Genomic DNA, 14,008 nt, shown 5'->3' on the forward strand with positions numbered 1-14,008 from the left:
ATGGGGGGAAATGATGGTCATCTACAAGCTTCAAAGCCACATCAAGCGAGCCTGAGCCACAATCTGCCACACCAGATTAAGAGTTGTAGCCAGAGACAAAGATGCCCCTGAGCATGCCTTCACTTGGTAATCTGGGACACTTGCTCTAGCGGAAGACTTAAGCTTCTTGCCAGTTTCGGAAGAATTCCAGGAACAAAATGAGAACACTTCCTCTAGTAGAAGACTTCATCTTCTCGCCAGTTTTGGAAGAGTTCCAGGAATTGCATTAAGCATTCCAGAGTTGTTGGTCATCCTTAAACCATCACAGGTTGAGACTTCCCTTTTTAGGTTGAAGTTCTCCCTTTTGTGCAGGGTGAGACCTCCCTTTCATGGTTTAAGGTTTCCCTCTTCAAAACAATAGGAGCACTTCCTCTAGCAGAAGACTTCAGCTTCTTGCCAGTTTTGGAAGAGTTTTGGGAACTGCACTAAGCGTTCCAGTGTTGGTGGTCATCCTTAAACCACTACCCTTTATACCAACATTTCAGAGAGCACATTCAGCTTAGTGCTGCCATGCATTTTTGCACATTTTGTATTACAACTCTCTTCTTGGACTCATACATAACCCTTCGGATTAGGGGGGAATGTTGGACACCTAATCCTCAATGGGTTAGTGTGGAAGCTGAATAGACAAAAGGAAGTCCAAGAGACCTTGGGATGTGAAACCCAACGGTCAAACCATGTACTATAAATGTATATCATTTGTTAATAAAATTCTACTTTCATGTTTTGTCTTTCCTATTTGTCTTTGCCATGTGTGTGTTTAACAAAGGTGATGTTAAGCAGACCTGGAGAATTGGCGGGTGCCTCCATCAATCTCTCGTTCATAGACTTTCCCAAAATCGCCCACACTAATCACCCGGGATTCATCGAATTGATTAGTGGCCTCTTTGATCTCTGCAAGTGTAAATTGCCTACAGAGACCCGCTGGTGCACATGAAGCATAGCTGCCAGTGCCACTTTTCCCAGAAGCATTGTTTCTTGGCCAAAGGCCATTCCATATTTCAGGGTATAGACCTTGGGCTTCACATATGCTATCGTATCTGCAATAGCATATGCCTCTGTATCAAATGCGATGGGCTCATGCTTTTCATTCTAATTCGTAATTGGATTCTCACACGCATCTGTCACTTTCCTTGGTTGACATATGATTTTTGTTTTCCCTATTCAATTTGAATAAACCTAGCATCAACTCTTGTGTTGAACGGTGCGATGAGCCTGGACTCGAGTGCAAAGGGTTGAGATATTTTGTGAGCTGAAGGAGAACACCAAGAGTCATTTCCGTGGCTTGGTTCAAATTCATTTTCCTCTCTCTTTGCATATCAGTTCTACTTACCTACTTTTTAGAACTGTCATTATTGTGTGCATGCCTATTTTTACTCCGCGTTGTTCGATTGACCTCTCAGCAAGATTTATTTTCTCAAAGGTTTCTCTGGTTTTTTTGTGCATAGTAACGCCCATGGTCAGAGTTGTTGCAACATATGGGATTTGAGAACGTTGCAGTGATGTGTTGGAAAAGAATGTAGGCAGTAACGAATGAACATGTGTTTGGTTGAACGTTGAGTTTGCTGTGAGTATGGTGCGACGTTTGGCTGATAGCCGTGGCCTGACAACTTATGACCATATGTCATGGTTTTGAATTGTGCATTCTATGATGTGGAGATTGTATATATGGTATATGCATTAACCTTATTTTTTGAAGACTGTGGGTTGTGTATGGATGTTTTTTATGATTTATGAAAAGAGAATAAATTATAGCATCGCTGCCACAAATTCCACTGGTGCACGCCCAACTCCTTGATTGTTCATTTCCCTGAATTTGAACTCTGGTGCATTGGCACATGTTGGACTTTATGCCTTGATGCTCTCTGTGAGACTTTGCATAAGCTAGCCCGTGCGTTGAATTTTTTTGATAGTCAGTATTCCATGTGAAAGACCGAATGAAATGGATGGACGCTTACAAAAATGAATGAAGATTTATGTTTTAATTGAAGACTATAATCTGGACTGAAAAAAAAATAGAAGCATGTAACAATAGCGAGTGTAGGATGTGTTGCATGTTGGGTCCAACATATGTTGCATGGACAAATTTCTTTGTTGAATATACATTGGAATGTGGTGGTATGTTGTGCGAAATGTGCATTGACCAATTCGAATGCCCTCTGTGTAAGTGACTGAACTTTGAAGGGCGGTCGTTCCGACGATTTATTCAACGATGTCTCTTATTAGCATTAACCAACATTGTTGTCAGCATAATATATTTTGGTAGCCAGTAATAAGGCGGATCCTCCTTAAAATTGTTGGATCGTGCAATAAACAGTTGAGCAGGATTGGGAAAATCGAGCACCGTTGGGATTGAAGTAGCTGGGATCGGGCCCATATACCGTGCTCCCATGATTTTCTTATTGTCATATTTCAAGTAATTATATAATCGATTTTTAAAATGGCCGAAGCATAAAAGTTCTTATGCAATGTTATGAAATGGAATATGGCATAAGAAATTAATTAAACCTTTCCTAATGACTATTTTCACAGTATGATTTGGAGAAATTCGAACCACACCTCCCCAAGGGAGATTTGTTATTAACTGTGGAATGGTTTTGGCTAGTCTTTGCATCAAATTTGGATTTTTGATTAAAGTAATGCTCCAGTTTTCTAAGGAGTGGTTGACAGATTTTTTCAAGAAACTTGAAATATCTTTCCAAGAAGCTTTTAGCTTTTTGAGGAACTCAAAGTATCATCAAGGCACTGCATTTTTTTGAAAAATGGATCGAATTGGTTAAGTATTAGAGTTCTTGAAAACTCTAATACAATCTACTTCTAATGACACATTCCAAATCAGCGAAGGTTCTCTCTCAGAAATTCAGACTTGTCTACAATATGCACAAGAACAGATTGATTTTTTACAGCTTGAATCTCAACTACAACATGAAGAATTACAACAGTGGAGTCATCATTCTGAACCTGTTTCTGTTCAGAAGATTGAAAAAGACTCCATAAATAGCAAGACAAAAATGTTACAGTTGATTCAGATCCAGTGCCCAATAAAGTCGTAGAGTTACATGCAGATGCAAAAGTTCAGTTTGCACTTCCCAAGCCCATCATCAGACCTTGGGAAGAGCTTGTCCACAACAAGCACAGAACTGGTCTTGGATATGATAAGGACATGTCCTTTCATATTCCAGATTACTCAAAGCCCATCTAGCTTCAGAGTGCTGGATTTCTTCATGACAGTTCATCTTCAGCTGTTCCAGATTTTGCCCCTCTTCCACAACAACAACAACAGATTGTGAAATGCCAACACTGTGACCGATTTGGCCATATGAAAGATCACTGTTTTGATCTTCATCCATGTGAGCACTGTCATAAAACCACCCATTCTTCATACAGATGCTTCAGAAACAAGCCTACTTCAAGAACAAAGATTCATCTTGGATGGAGCACTTCTTGGCAATGGGCATCAACAGCCAAGAAGATATTTCAGTCATATGTCCGAACTTGTTCTAGAGTATTGAATAGTCTTGCAGTTGAGAAAATTTCTCCATCATCTCACCTTGTATGTGACGGGTGGGGGTGGTGGGAATGATGGTCATTTACAAGCTTCAAAGCCACATCAAGCAAACCTGAGCCACAACCTGCCATACCAGATTCAGAGTTGTAGCCAGAGATAAAGATGCCCCTGAGCATGCCTTCAGTCGGTGATACCTCTTCAAAGAATTGGGGAGACTTCCTCTAGCAGAAGATTTCAGCTTCTTGCCAGTTTTGGAAGAGTTCCAAGAATTGCATTAAGCATTTCAGAGTTGTTGGTCATCCTTAAACCATCACAGGTTGAGACCTCCCTTTTCAGGTTGAGGTTTCCCTCTTCAAAACATCAGGAGCACTTCCTCTAGCATAAGACTTGAGCTTCATGCCAGACTTGGAAGAGTTCTGGGAACTGCAATAAGTGTTCCAGTGTTGGTGGTCATCCTTAAACCACCGCCTTTTATACCAACATTTCAGAGAGCACATTCAGCCTAGTGCTGCCATGCATTTTTGCACATTTTGTATTATAGCTCTCTTCTTGGACTCATACATAACCCTTCGGATCAAGGGGGGGAATGTTGGACACCTAATTCTCTAAGGGTTGGTGTGGACGCTGAACAGCCAAAAGGAGTCCAAGGGACCACTTGGAATATGAAACCAAGGGTCACTCCTATGTATTATAAATATGTATCATTGTGAATAAGAAAAACAATCTCATGCTTATCTTTCATATTTTGTTGCTGCCATGTATGTGTTTAACAGTTTCCATTAGATCGAGGTTGGCTATTGAGGCTTTGCAGTAGGCCTACTTAGATTTTGTGGTAACAGGTCTCTAGAGTGCAAGTTACAACAAATAACTACATATAGCCAAAATCATTGCCTATATTGTGACCATCATCGTCAATATCACTCTCTAAGCATTAAAATAAGATAGAAAAAGCTTAACATGCCAAACCAATGATTTTGCTTGAATGAAGAGTACAGTTTTACTGGGGTCATGACATAGGAGCTTAACAATCAGTGCCACCAACATTAAGGTTTATAGAGGGCTTGGTGCTCTTGATTAAATGCTAGTTCCATATCCTTACACATGACAAAATCCAATGGAAATGTTGCAATCCTGCAAGTTTTGAAATCCTGAAAACTGTTAAGTCTGATGAGTTATGAATGAGATCTAAAATTTGACTTTCTCCATCTGAAATCCAATGAGGTTGGAACCACTGTCAATTTAATAATTTAAGAATTTAGTATTACCATTAATTACTAACATCAGTGGGGCCCTATGGCTAGGTATTGTGCTTGCAGATAACTTTATTTATTGCTTTTAATAGAAGGTTTTTTGGTGGTCCCTAGCTGCACCATACAACACTGTAAGGAATCGACTGGTTCAGTGCTTCAATGCTGGTTCCATATTGAACTAGCAAAAAGCAGTCTGAAACCTTGAACCAGACCGGAATGGGCCTGAAACCAGCTGGTTTTGTTCTGGTTCTGATAAGTCTGATATAAGTCCAAGAAAGGATTGCCCTTTGAATGCTTGCATCTGAAGCCACAACTGTCACTCTAGTTTGAATAGTATCTTGGATGAGGCAGGCAACACCCCCAGAACCAGGAAATTTACTGAACTGCTGAATCTCGTGTCCGAATGTTGACAAACAGTGATAATTAACCACCCAAAGGAGGTCTCTCTTTTGGCTATGTATCGCTTGGACTGCTTTTAGAGTTATCGTATGGTCAGGTGGCAATTTTGGTTTTATAATGCTCTTGGGTGATTTTGATGGTGGGGTTTACCTAGTTTTGAACTACCTCTTGGTGGCTACCCAGCAGACTACTTTTTTGCATAAAGTGCCTAATATGCACATTATCTGTTAATATTAATAGTTGAAAGAAGCATTCTTTTTCCAAAAAAAGAGTACGAATGAGTACATCGCCTGTGCATTTGTGAGTTTGAGGTCTATCCTCAATACTAATGCAACCAGCCATCCAACACGGGACACAACAAAATAAGGATAAGCATATTATTATGTGGCCAAACAAAAAACCAGAATGCCTAAATGTTGCAACTTGCAAGATAATTGAGTGTCTATATTCAAGTAGAGATTAATTATAAAGGAGGGTTCAGCAATGACAAAGTTTTGCTAGCCATGCTCAAGTTCTTTCTTATGTGCCTCATATCTCTGCTGTAAATTATAGATCTTCAGAATACGATTGGTGGTTGAAGCACCTCAATAAAATTTACAATGAATCTGCACCAAGTGTAGTTTCTATCTAATACTGAGACAATTGTGATCACTGGTAAGATATAGTGCCAGAATTCTGGTGAAGAGATTACATTAAAAAAATAGAAGCTGGAACAAAATGCAACATTGTATTAAAATCCTCACCACAGCAACATCAAGTTGCTTTACAACATATTTGACAACCTTCAACTCATATTGGTTTGAAAACGTGTCGTACTTTTTTCTGTTTGCATATAACAATGTTTACAAACCCATTACGATCCTCAATTCCATTAGGATATGGCTGGTGCTTGTTGAAACTAAAGCTGTAAGTCCTTTCTTACCAGAAAGGAATGCTGAAGAACCCCAACCGTCCAAACAGCAATATGTAGATAACATCTCATTTTCTTGACCTTCTCATAGTACATTGCGAATATAGTGATAAGGTTTAGATTGTAGAAAGATAACCTTGCTATTGGGATTAATAATAATTTGTCCACAATGTTGAAACATGAAAAACGAGTCTATAATGGCACAATGCTGGGTATTTGGAAACTTGGATTCTATTGCAGGTGCATAGGTTCTCTTTTACTATTTTGTGATGCATATGGGCTTCACTATTAAAAGTACCCTTAAGTTACACAGCTCATAAAATGTTAGCTTCACCGCCGCCATCACCATCATCAAGGCACTGAAAATATTGGTGGATGCAAGTGATTCATTTGGTTATTTTGTGCAGAATCAGAAGAGTAGACCACCTTAAGATGGGATCTTCAACAGATAAATAGGATGATATCCATTAATTTATTTTGTTGTATGCCCATTGATACTCAACCACCAAGCACATCCCAAGTCAAACCATTTATATTTGAATTGTTTTTAACCTTGTACATATTTCGTCATTTGGAAATAATAAATATTAAGGGCTAAGTATACACATCACCTCTTCTTCCAACAGGTGTCTTTATGCGTGAATTTCCTTTTATAGTGATGTTTCATGCGTTTTAGAAGAGCACATAGTGATTCATTTTGCTAGTTTCTGCAACATCATAAAAGTAGACCTTAGGAATGAGATTTTCAACAGATATATACGATAATATTCATTAATTTATTTTAGTGGATTCCCATTGGTACATTGACCAAGCACATCCAAAGTCAACCAGTTATATTTGAATTTGTTTTTTAATCCTGTAGGCATTTTGCCATCTGGAAATATGAAAGGCTTACTATACAGATCACCTCTTCTTCCAACAGACATATGTTTGGGTGTGAATTTCCCTTTGTAACGATGTTTCGTGGATTTGAGAAGAGCTCATATAGGATTATGTAGATTTTGCATACATTTACAGATTATTTATTTAAAGTATAATATCTATTCTACGAGTTAATTATTTCTTAATTTAAATAACTTTTGAATCTGTTTCACAGGGCCAGATGTTGACTTTGGTTGAATACATTCTGTTACTCTATCGTGCATTGCTTCCTACACCTGTTTGGTATCGCTTCTTCTTGAACAAAGAATATGGTAGCCTGTTTTCATCTCTCACAACAGGGTTGTACCTTACCTTTAAGCTGACATCAATTGTGGAGAAGGTAAAATTCTCTTTGAATTTACAAGTGTACCTTTCTGTGTAAATTGTATGCATTTTTAAATGATGCTGTCCTAATGGCCGTAGGAGGGCACACTGTCAGTAGTATATACGGTGTTCAATGAGTCACGGGATCCCTGAGTATGGAATTAATATACCGACTCATTTGAAAGCTAGCATTTGTCATATGTTTGTAGTTGAACTGGCAGGGTTTCTTTGTAAATATTCTCATGAGACAATGCTTTGTCACAATTTAGGGTATTCAAATAGTTTCTTTGTTGTCAAAGGTATTAATATGATTTATATGGCAAAAATTGAATGGAATTATATGATTTGTATGATAAACAATTGAATGGAATTATAGAATTGTGGCTTTCTTTTCTCTATTTTTTTCGTAAGCTTTATTAGCAGCATGGTTAAAGTTTGTGGTTGTTCTATACTGAATCTTATCTGAACAGTACTTAATGTATTGATCTTGAATTTTCAATTTATGCAGGTGCAATCATTCTTTGCAGCATTGAAGGCACTATCCCGCAAAGAAGTCCAGTATGGGTCATATGCTACTACAGAGGAGGTAAGGGACAAGTTTTAGAAGGAATGTGGTGGGTCTAGAACATTGCTAAAGTAGTTATGTGTCTCTTTTTTCCCTATGTGGTTCACAGATCTTGGAGTTCAGTGACTGCTACATCCACATAATATTTGTACCAGGCAGATCTGTTGAAGCATCTAGGGCAGTTAGAGTTAATTAGATTCTTCTAGGCATGATAACTATTTGTGAAGTGTTTTCAATTTTTCTTCTTATTCCATTCTTCACTTATTATTATTAGAGTGTGTCTTCTTTAGTTCATCAAATAGCTACCAAAACAAAAAGACAAGAACACAAGATGTTGGCTCTCTGCCTAGGCCAAAACCTCTCCCTCTTGGAGAGGAAAACCAGCACAAAATTTTTCTTATAGAGATTCCAATTGACGAATACCAAGACCTTTGACCCTTGACCTATTGTGCCACTCCAAGACCAAGGCACCAATCCTCTTCTTTGTCACTGCTGAGATCATCATCATGACTGCTCCTTCACCGAGATCACTGCTGCACCGGAGTCTTCATTATAATCTTTCATGACTGTGATGACACCTTGATGTATGATGAGATCCTTTCTCTACGTTGAGACTGTGATCATCCTTGTTACCAGGACTATGACTGCATTGAGAACTTCACCGAGTATATGATTGTGTTCTTTTCACTGAGATCATCCTTGTCATTGTCATGCTGTGCATACATCACTGTAATACTTATGCTGAGAGTGTGTACTCCTATATCATTCATCCGAGAACCATAGATCCTTTCTCCATCTGAAATACTGTAATAATGTCTCCATCCAAGATTCCTGTAACACTTAACCGAGATTTCAGAGAGGAATGCGAGATCTTAAGACTGTGATTACTCACTGTAATCACCACTGAAACTTCAGAGACATCCGAGATTCTGTCTGCCTGCACCCATCCGAGATTTCAGAGACTTGTCCGAAATTCTGTTCTACACTTTTGTGGATACCTTAGCTGGGTATTTATAGTAGTTCGTTCTCCATAATTAGCCGATGTATCCATTGAAAGTATGTGTCTATTATTTGAGCCGACTTGTCTTTTATGTATATTTGCAGGCCAACATGACTGTCTTCTTCATCGTTTAGCTTGCAGACTTCTTGTGCTTTTCTTGGAGGGCCTTTTAGACTAGTATAAATTTACATAAGGCTCAAGAAGAGCTCCTTATAGTATTATACATGACTTTGACTCTTTGACTTTCCTAGACCTATGAAATGAGCAAGAAACTCATTCTTATAATTTACAAAAATAATATTTCTTTTCTTGACAAGTACAAAGATCAAAATTACATTTGTAAATACCGAGCCTAGTTACACTTTTCTTCAGCAAGATCCATCCGAAGGGATCACTTCCTGGTGGCTCAACCATGGAGCCTGACCCGAGTGTCAGAAGATTTGAACCTGTGACCTCTCAATAGAAAAGGTGCTTTGATGATGGGGACTCGACCAATTGAGCTAAGCCTCGGAGCTGACAGTAGTTATGGATCACAAAAGGGTTCTAAACGTTTTTAGAAGTTGCATTTGATTGTAGACACTCTTGTAGTTGTCTTAGCATTTTGTGCTTAAGTGGTACAATTGTTGTTAGTCTTCTCCCTTCTGAAAATGCAACACACACCTAGTTCAGTTTATCAGCGGTGATGTGAGCAATGTTAGAAGTTGGAATATGACTTTGAATTCGAACACTCTTAAGAACTCGCCAGAGAGGCAGGGATAATTCAGGAAAGAACTTGTTGAATTCTCAACTGGTTACATACATAGAGAGTGCACTTATAGGCTAGCTTCTTATGCAACTTATACAATTAGTTATTCGTGGAGCATTCTTACATTAGGATACATATGACTAGTGACTAACATTTATTGCATCTGGTACTAAATGCTAGCCTACCATTAACATGAAGATGCTATTACATATCAGCGGTGATGTGAGCAATGTTAGAAGTTGGAATATGACTTTGAATTCGAACACTCTTTAAGAACTCACCAGAGAGGCAGAGATAATTCAGGAAAGAACTTGTTGAATTCTCAACTGGTTACATACATAGAGAGTGCACTTATAGGCTAGCTTCTTATGCAACTTATACAATTAGTTACTCGTGGAGCATTCTTACATTAGGATACATATGACTAGTGACTAACATTTATTGCATCTGGTACTAAATGCTAGCCTACCTTTAACATGAAGATGCTATTACATATCACATTATGTTAGATTACATTGATACAATATGCTTTATTAAATTGTTTTTCTATAACTCTAACTGTCTGGACGTAAGACTTAGTGGCTTGTCTCCAGGCAAAGGTCACAAAGAATAATTCTTTTGAAAGAATCTTTATATATTTTGCATTCACTTTTTATGGTAACGGTTCTTTAATAAAAATTCATAATAAATCAGAATAACATGAGAAATACTGAAATATTGCAGGTCATGCTGATGAACACCAATAAAAATGATTTTGCCTTAATCAGTTCTCTTGAACTGGGTTGGATTACAGCTTAATCTTATTGTGTCTACTTTGGCATGTCCAATTGAACTTGAAACATTCATTTAGATGCTTACAGAGAGAATTGTTCACTGCAGGTTGTTGCTGCTGGAGACTTGTGCGCAATCTGCCAGGAGAAAATGCACGCCCCCATATTATTACGTTGTAAACATATATTTTGTGAGGAATGTGTCTCGGAATGGTAATGTTTACTTTTTCTTTTCGCTTTTTTTTTGTATTTGTTAAAAGATGCATTCACTGTTCAAAACTTCTGAGGAAACAGAGTTGAAAAGGCAGCGTATAAATGTTTAGTACTCTCAATTTTACTGACCCAATGATTAACCCTTTATCTAGGTTTGAAAGGGAGAGGACATGCCCACTTTGTCGTGCTTTGGTAAAGCCAGCTGATTTGAGATCCTTTGGAGATGGTTCTACCAGTCTTTTCTTTCAGCTGTTTTGATTTCTACAAAAGGAAGGTGACCGAGTTACTCGAATTGTGGAACTGCACATATTTTAGAGCACTTGGGGGCAACGGAGAAGATTTGAACTATTGTCATAATTCCCGATAACCTTCTGCCATCTCACGACAAGTTTGTGACAACTTTAACGTCAGTAATGTTTGCTGAGAAGTAGATCTCATGCACTAAATTGGCAGTTCTAGTTGAACTGTGTCATTTGAGGTGATTTATCTGCAAATAATTTCTTTGGTACGATTACACTTGGTAGTTCTCGTCATATGACAAAGGCCATATTGTGAAAGTTTTTCTCAATGAACTCCAGAGGCCGTTGATCAGCCTGTAAACTACAAGTTACCAAGATGACGGCTTGTTGAGTTAGAATGCCAGTTTCTTCTAAACTGAAATATGCTTAATTTGATTATGACTATTGGCATGAAATGAGAGTATGATCCAAAACAAAATCTGATGAAAATCTCCGCAACTGTATATGCGATAAATCTCTGAAGTGAATATCCAAAATTGTGTTTAATAGTCTTTTTAAAATGCTTGACAGATTTTTCTTAATCTGAGGCCCTTTGTAGTTTATTATTGTAAACTGTTCCCTTAGGATGTACTAATGGATTGTCGCAGCTTTCAATTTCAGAACACTTGTATCCTCGGAATGCTTTTCAGCAGCCTGGAAAGCATTTTAACGATGTCCTTTTAATTTGTTTACTGCAAAGATTAAATGATGGCCGAATATTTATATGTGATTTCAGACCTTGATATTGAGAATAAGCTTTATGAATTGGTTCATATACTTGTTAATAAATGTGAAAATGAACGTGCTGATATTTGAAATGTGAGTCAGAGTTCATTAATTTCATCTTTCATATTAAAATCTAGATCGTGCAGATACTTTGTCAAGCAAATGAAAGGAAGCCTCTCAGGATATAACAGTGGCATTTAATGCAGCCTTGTTTTAACATTGTGCCTGTCAGTTATTTTGGAATCTCTACATAGCGACGAAGTGGCTTTTGTTAGAAATTTATTCTTTCTTTCTGAAATCTGGAGCACGCAGAAATATTTTGTCAAGCAAGTGAAATTTGAGAGGCCTCAAGATATACCAATGGCATATAGGGAAACCATGTTTAACCTTGTGCCCGTTTGTTATACTTGAATTTCTACATAGCAACCAAGTGGCTTTTTGTAAAAAGAAGACAGAAAAAATGAAATAACTAAATTAAAGTAATTCACACATATGATCAAAGTATCTCAATATAACTCTAAAGTGCACTGAGCTGAATAGAAAAAAACTAGAAAGCAGTCGAAATTAACTAAATACTAGGACGCGCTCAAACAATGCCAGCAAAGTACAATCAAGGGGTAAATTTAAAGTCGGTAAATCCAAGCAAAAAAAAAAAAAAACATTTCCCTCCCATAGCAAAAGCTTTCCCAAGGACGGATTTGGAGCACAAACATTCATATTATGAAAACATCAATTATTAATTTGGAGGCCCTAATCATGTAAATTGTTGAGATCAATTTTACGTGGAGGTCATGGAACGAGAGATACACTGACTTAATACATTGATACCGCTGAAATAAATTGATACAGCTGAAATACATGTAATGTTCAATTAAACTTTATCTAAATGCTTTTATAGATATACTCCTAACTATATTTTCTGCAAGTATGTAATCTTATCGTTCTCAACTGATTTACTCAGTTGCTTGACTTTGGATTTATTTTGTACCGTACTAAGATAATTACTCAGGGTCTTTGCATCTCCGTAGTGATTTGCTTCTCACTTTCCTAGGCACATTCAGTTTGAAATCATGCATTTTTAGTTAAATGCTATTACACACTCCTAAATATATGTTCTGCAATTATGCACCCTTATCGTTCTTAACTGATTTACTCAGTTGCTTGACTTTGGATTTAATTTTGTATCATACTAAGATAATTACTCAAGGTCTTTGCATCTCCCTAGTGATTTGCTGCTCACTTTCTTAGGCACATTCATTTTGAAATCATGCATTTTTAGTTGAACTATTCTGTTGAATAGGCAACCCAGCTTTGATAGTTTATTTATATGCAGCAATAATGCAGCGTAGATTGGTTTATAATATACAAGACACTTGCAAGTTTATATAAAAAGCTTAGATTGGAAGGGATCTTTACATTTTTTGTAAATAATATGTCCCAGAGAAAAGAGAACGGAAAGCACCAAATTTCTGAATGTCAAATATAAAATTGCACGAGGAAAAATCATTTTTAAATAACGTGCATTCAAATGGAATGGCATGGCGCAAAATGTTAGGTCCAAAATTGAAAGTAATTAGACTTTTTATAAAATATTAAACTCGATTCTAGTTTTTTAGTTTTTTGTATGGAGATTAGTAATTGAAATTAAACGCAAGAAAGTTTTTTAACAAAATATGTATCTATTAGTTAATAATTAAATTGTTATGACTCATTTTTATTGACTTTGACTTTATTTAGAGATGATATTGGCATGCAATAATTAATAATTTATGAAATTATGGCATAAGCCTGAGATTAAAATTCAATGATGTAATTAAATTATAATTTATGAAATTATGGCATGAGCATGAGATTAAAATTCAATAATGTAATTAAATTGTTATGACTCATTTTTATTGATTTATTTAGAGATAATTTTGGCAGGCAATAATTAATAATTTATGAAATTATGGTATAAGCATGAGATTAAAATTTAATAATGTAATGAAGACTTTTAAATGACATTAATTAGTCTGTAGGTTAGATCAGCTCAATTGGTATCAAATGACATCTTTGGAATCAAATGACATCTTGAGCGACAAAACAATTTCATATTTTGATGTTAGCAATCACAATTCCATGGTATTAATACAGAAGGTCCTAGCGTCACTTTATGAAAGTTTGAGAAAGATGAATTGCAGGAAATGGAAACTGTTCAAAAGAAATAACAGAGGTGGAAAATGGTTAAATCAAACTAGAGTAAGATAAGGAATTGAAAATTCTATAGGTAAGTGATAAAGTGATCTAATTTTAAAAAAATGGTAATAAAGGTTTAAATTAAACTAAAGACAAGGAATTTAAAATTTTATCGGTAAATGATG

General features: G+C 36.7%; 1 protein-coding gene across 1 annotated transcript in view; it reads left to right on the top strand.

Moving 5' to 3' along the window:
* Positions 1–11,108, top strand: part of LOC149198165 (RING/U-box superfamily protein) — a 155,779-nt gene extending 144,671 nt beyond the window's left edge. The window contains exons 5-8 of the mRNA XM_089406143.1: positions 7,203–7,367; positions 7,860–7,937; positions 10,541–10,644; positions 10,797–11,108. Coding sequence (XP_089262269.1) covers positions 7,203–7,367; positions 7,860–7,937; positions 10,541–10,644; positions 10,797–10,902 — 453 coding nt within the window. The 3' untranslated portion in view covers positions 10,903–11,108. The remainder of the gene's footprint in view (positions 1–7,202; positions 7,368–7,859; positions 7,938–10,540; positions 10,645–10,796) is intronic.
* Positions 11,109–14,008: the final 2,900 nt, after the last annotated feature.

This window comes from Pinus tabuliformis, chromosome 2_2 (genome assembly GCF_031772625.1).
Source record: "Pinus tabuliformis cultivar Carrire ecotype Pingquan chromosome 2_2, CPIR1, whole genome shotgun sequence".
Classification (NCBI taxonomy): Eukaryota; Viridiplantae; Streptophyta; class Pinopsida; order Pinales; family Pinaceae; genus Pinus; species Pinus tabuliformis.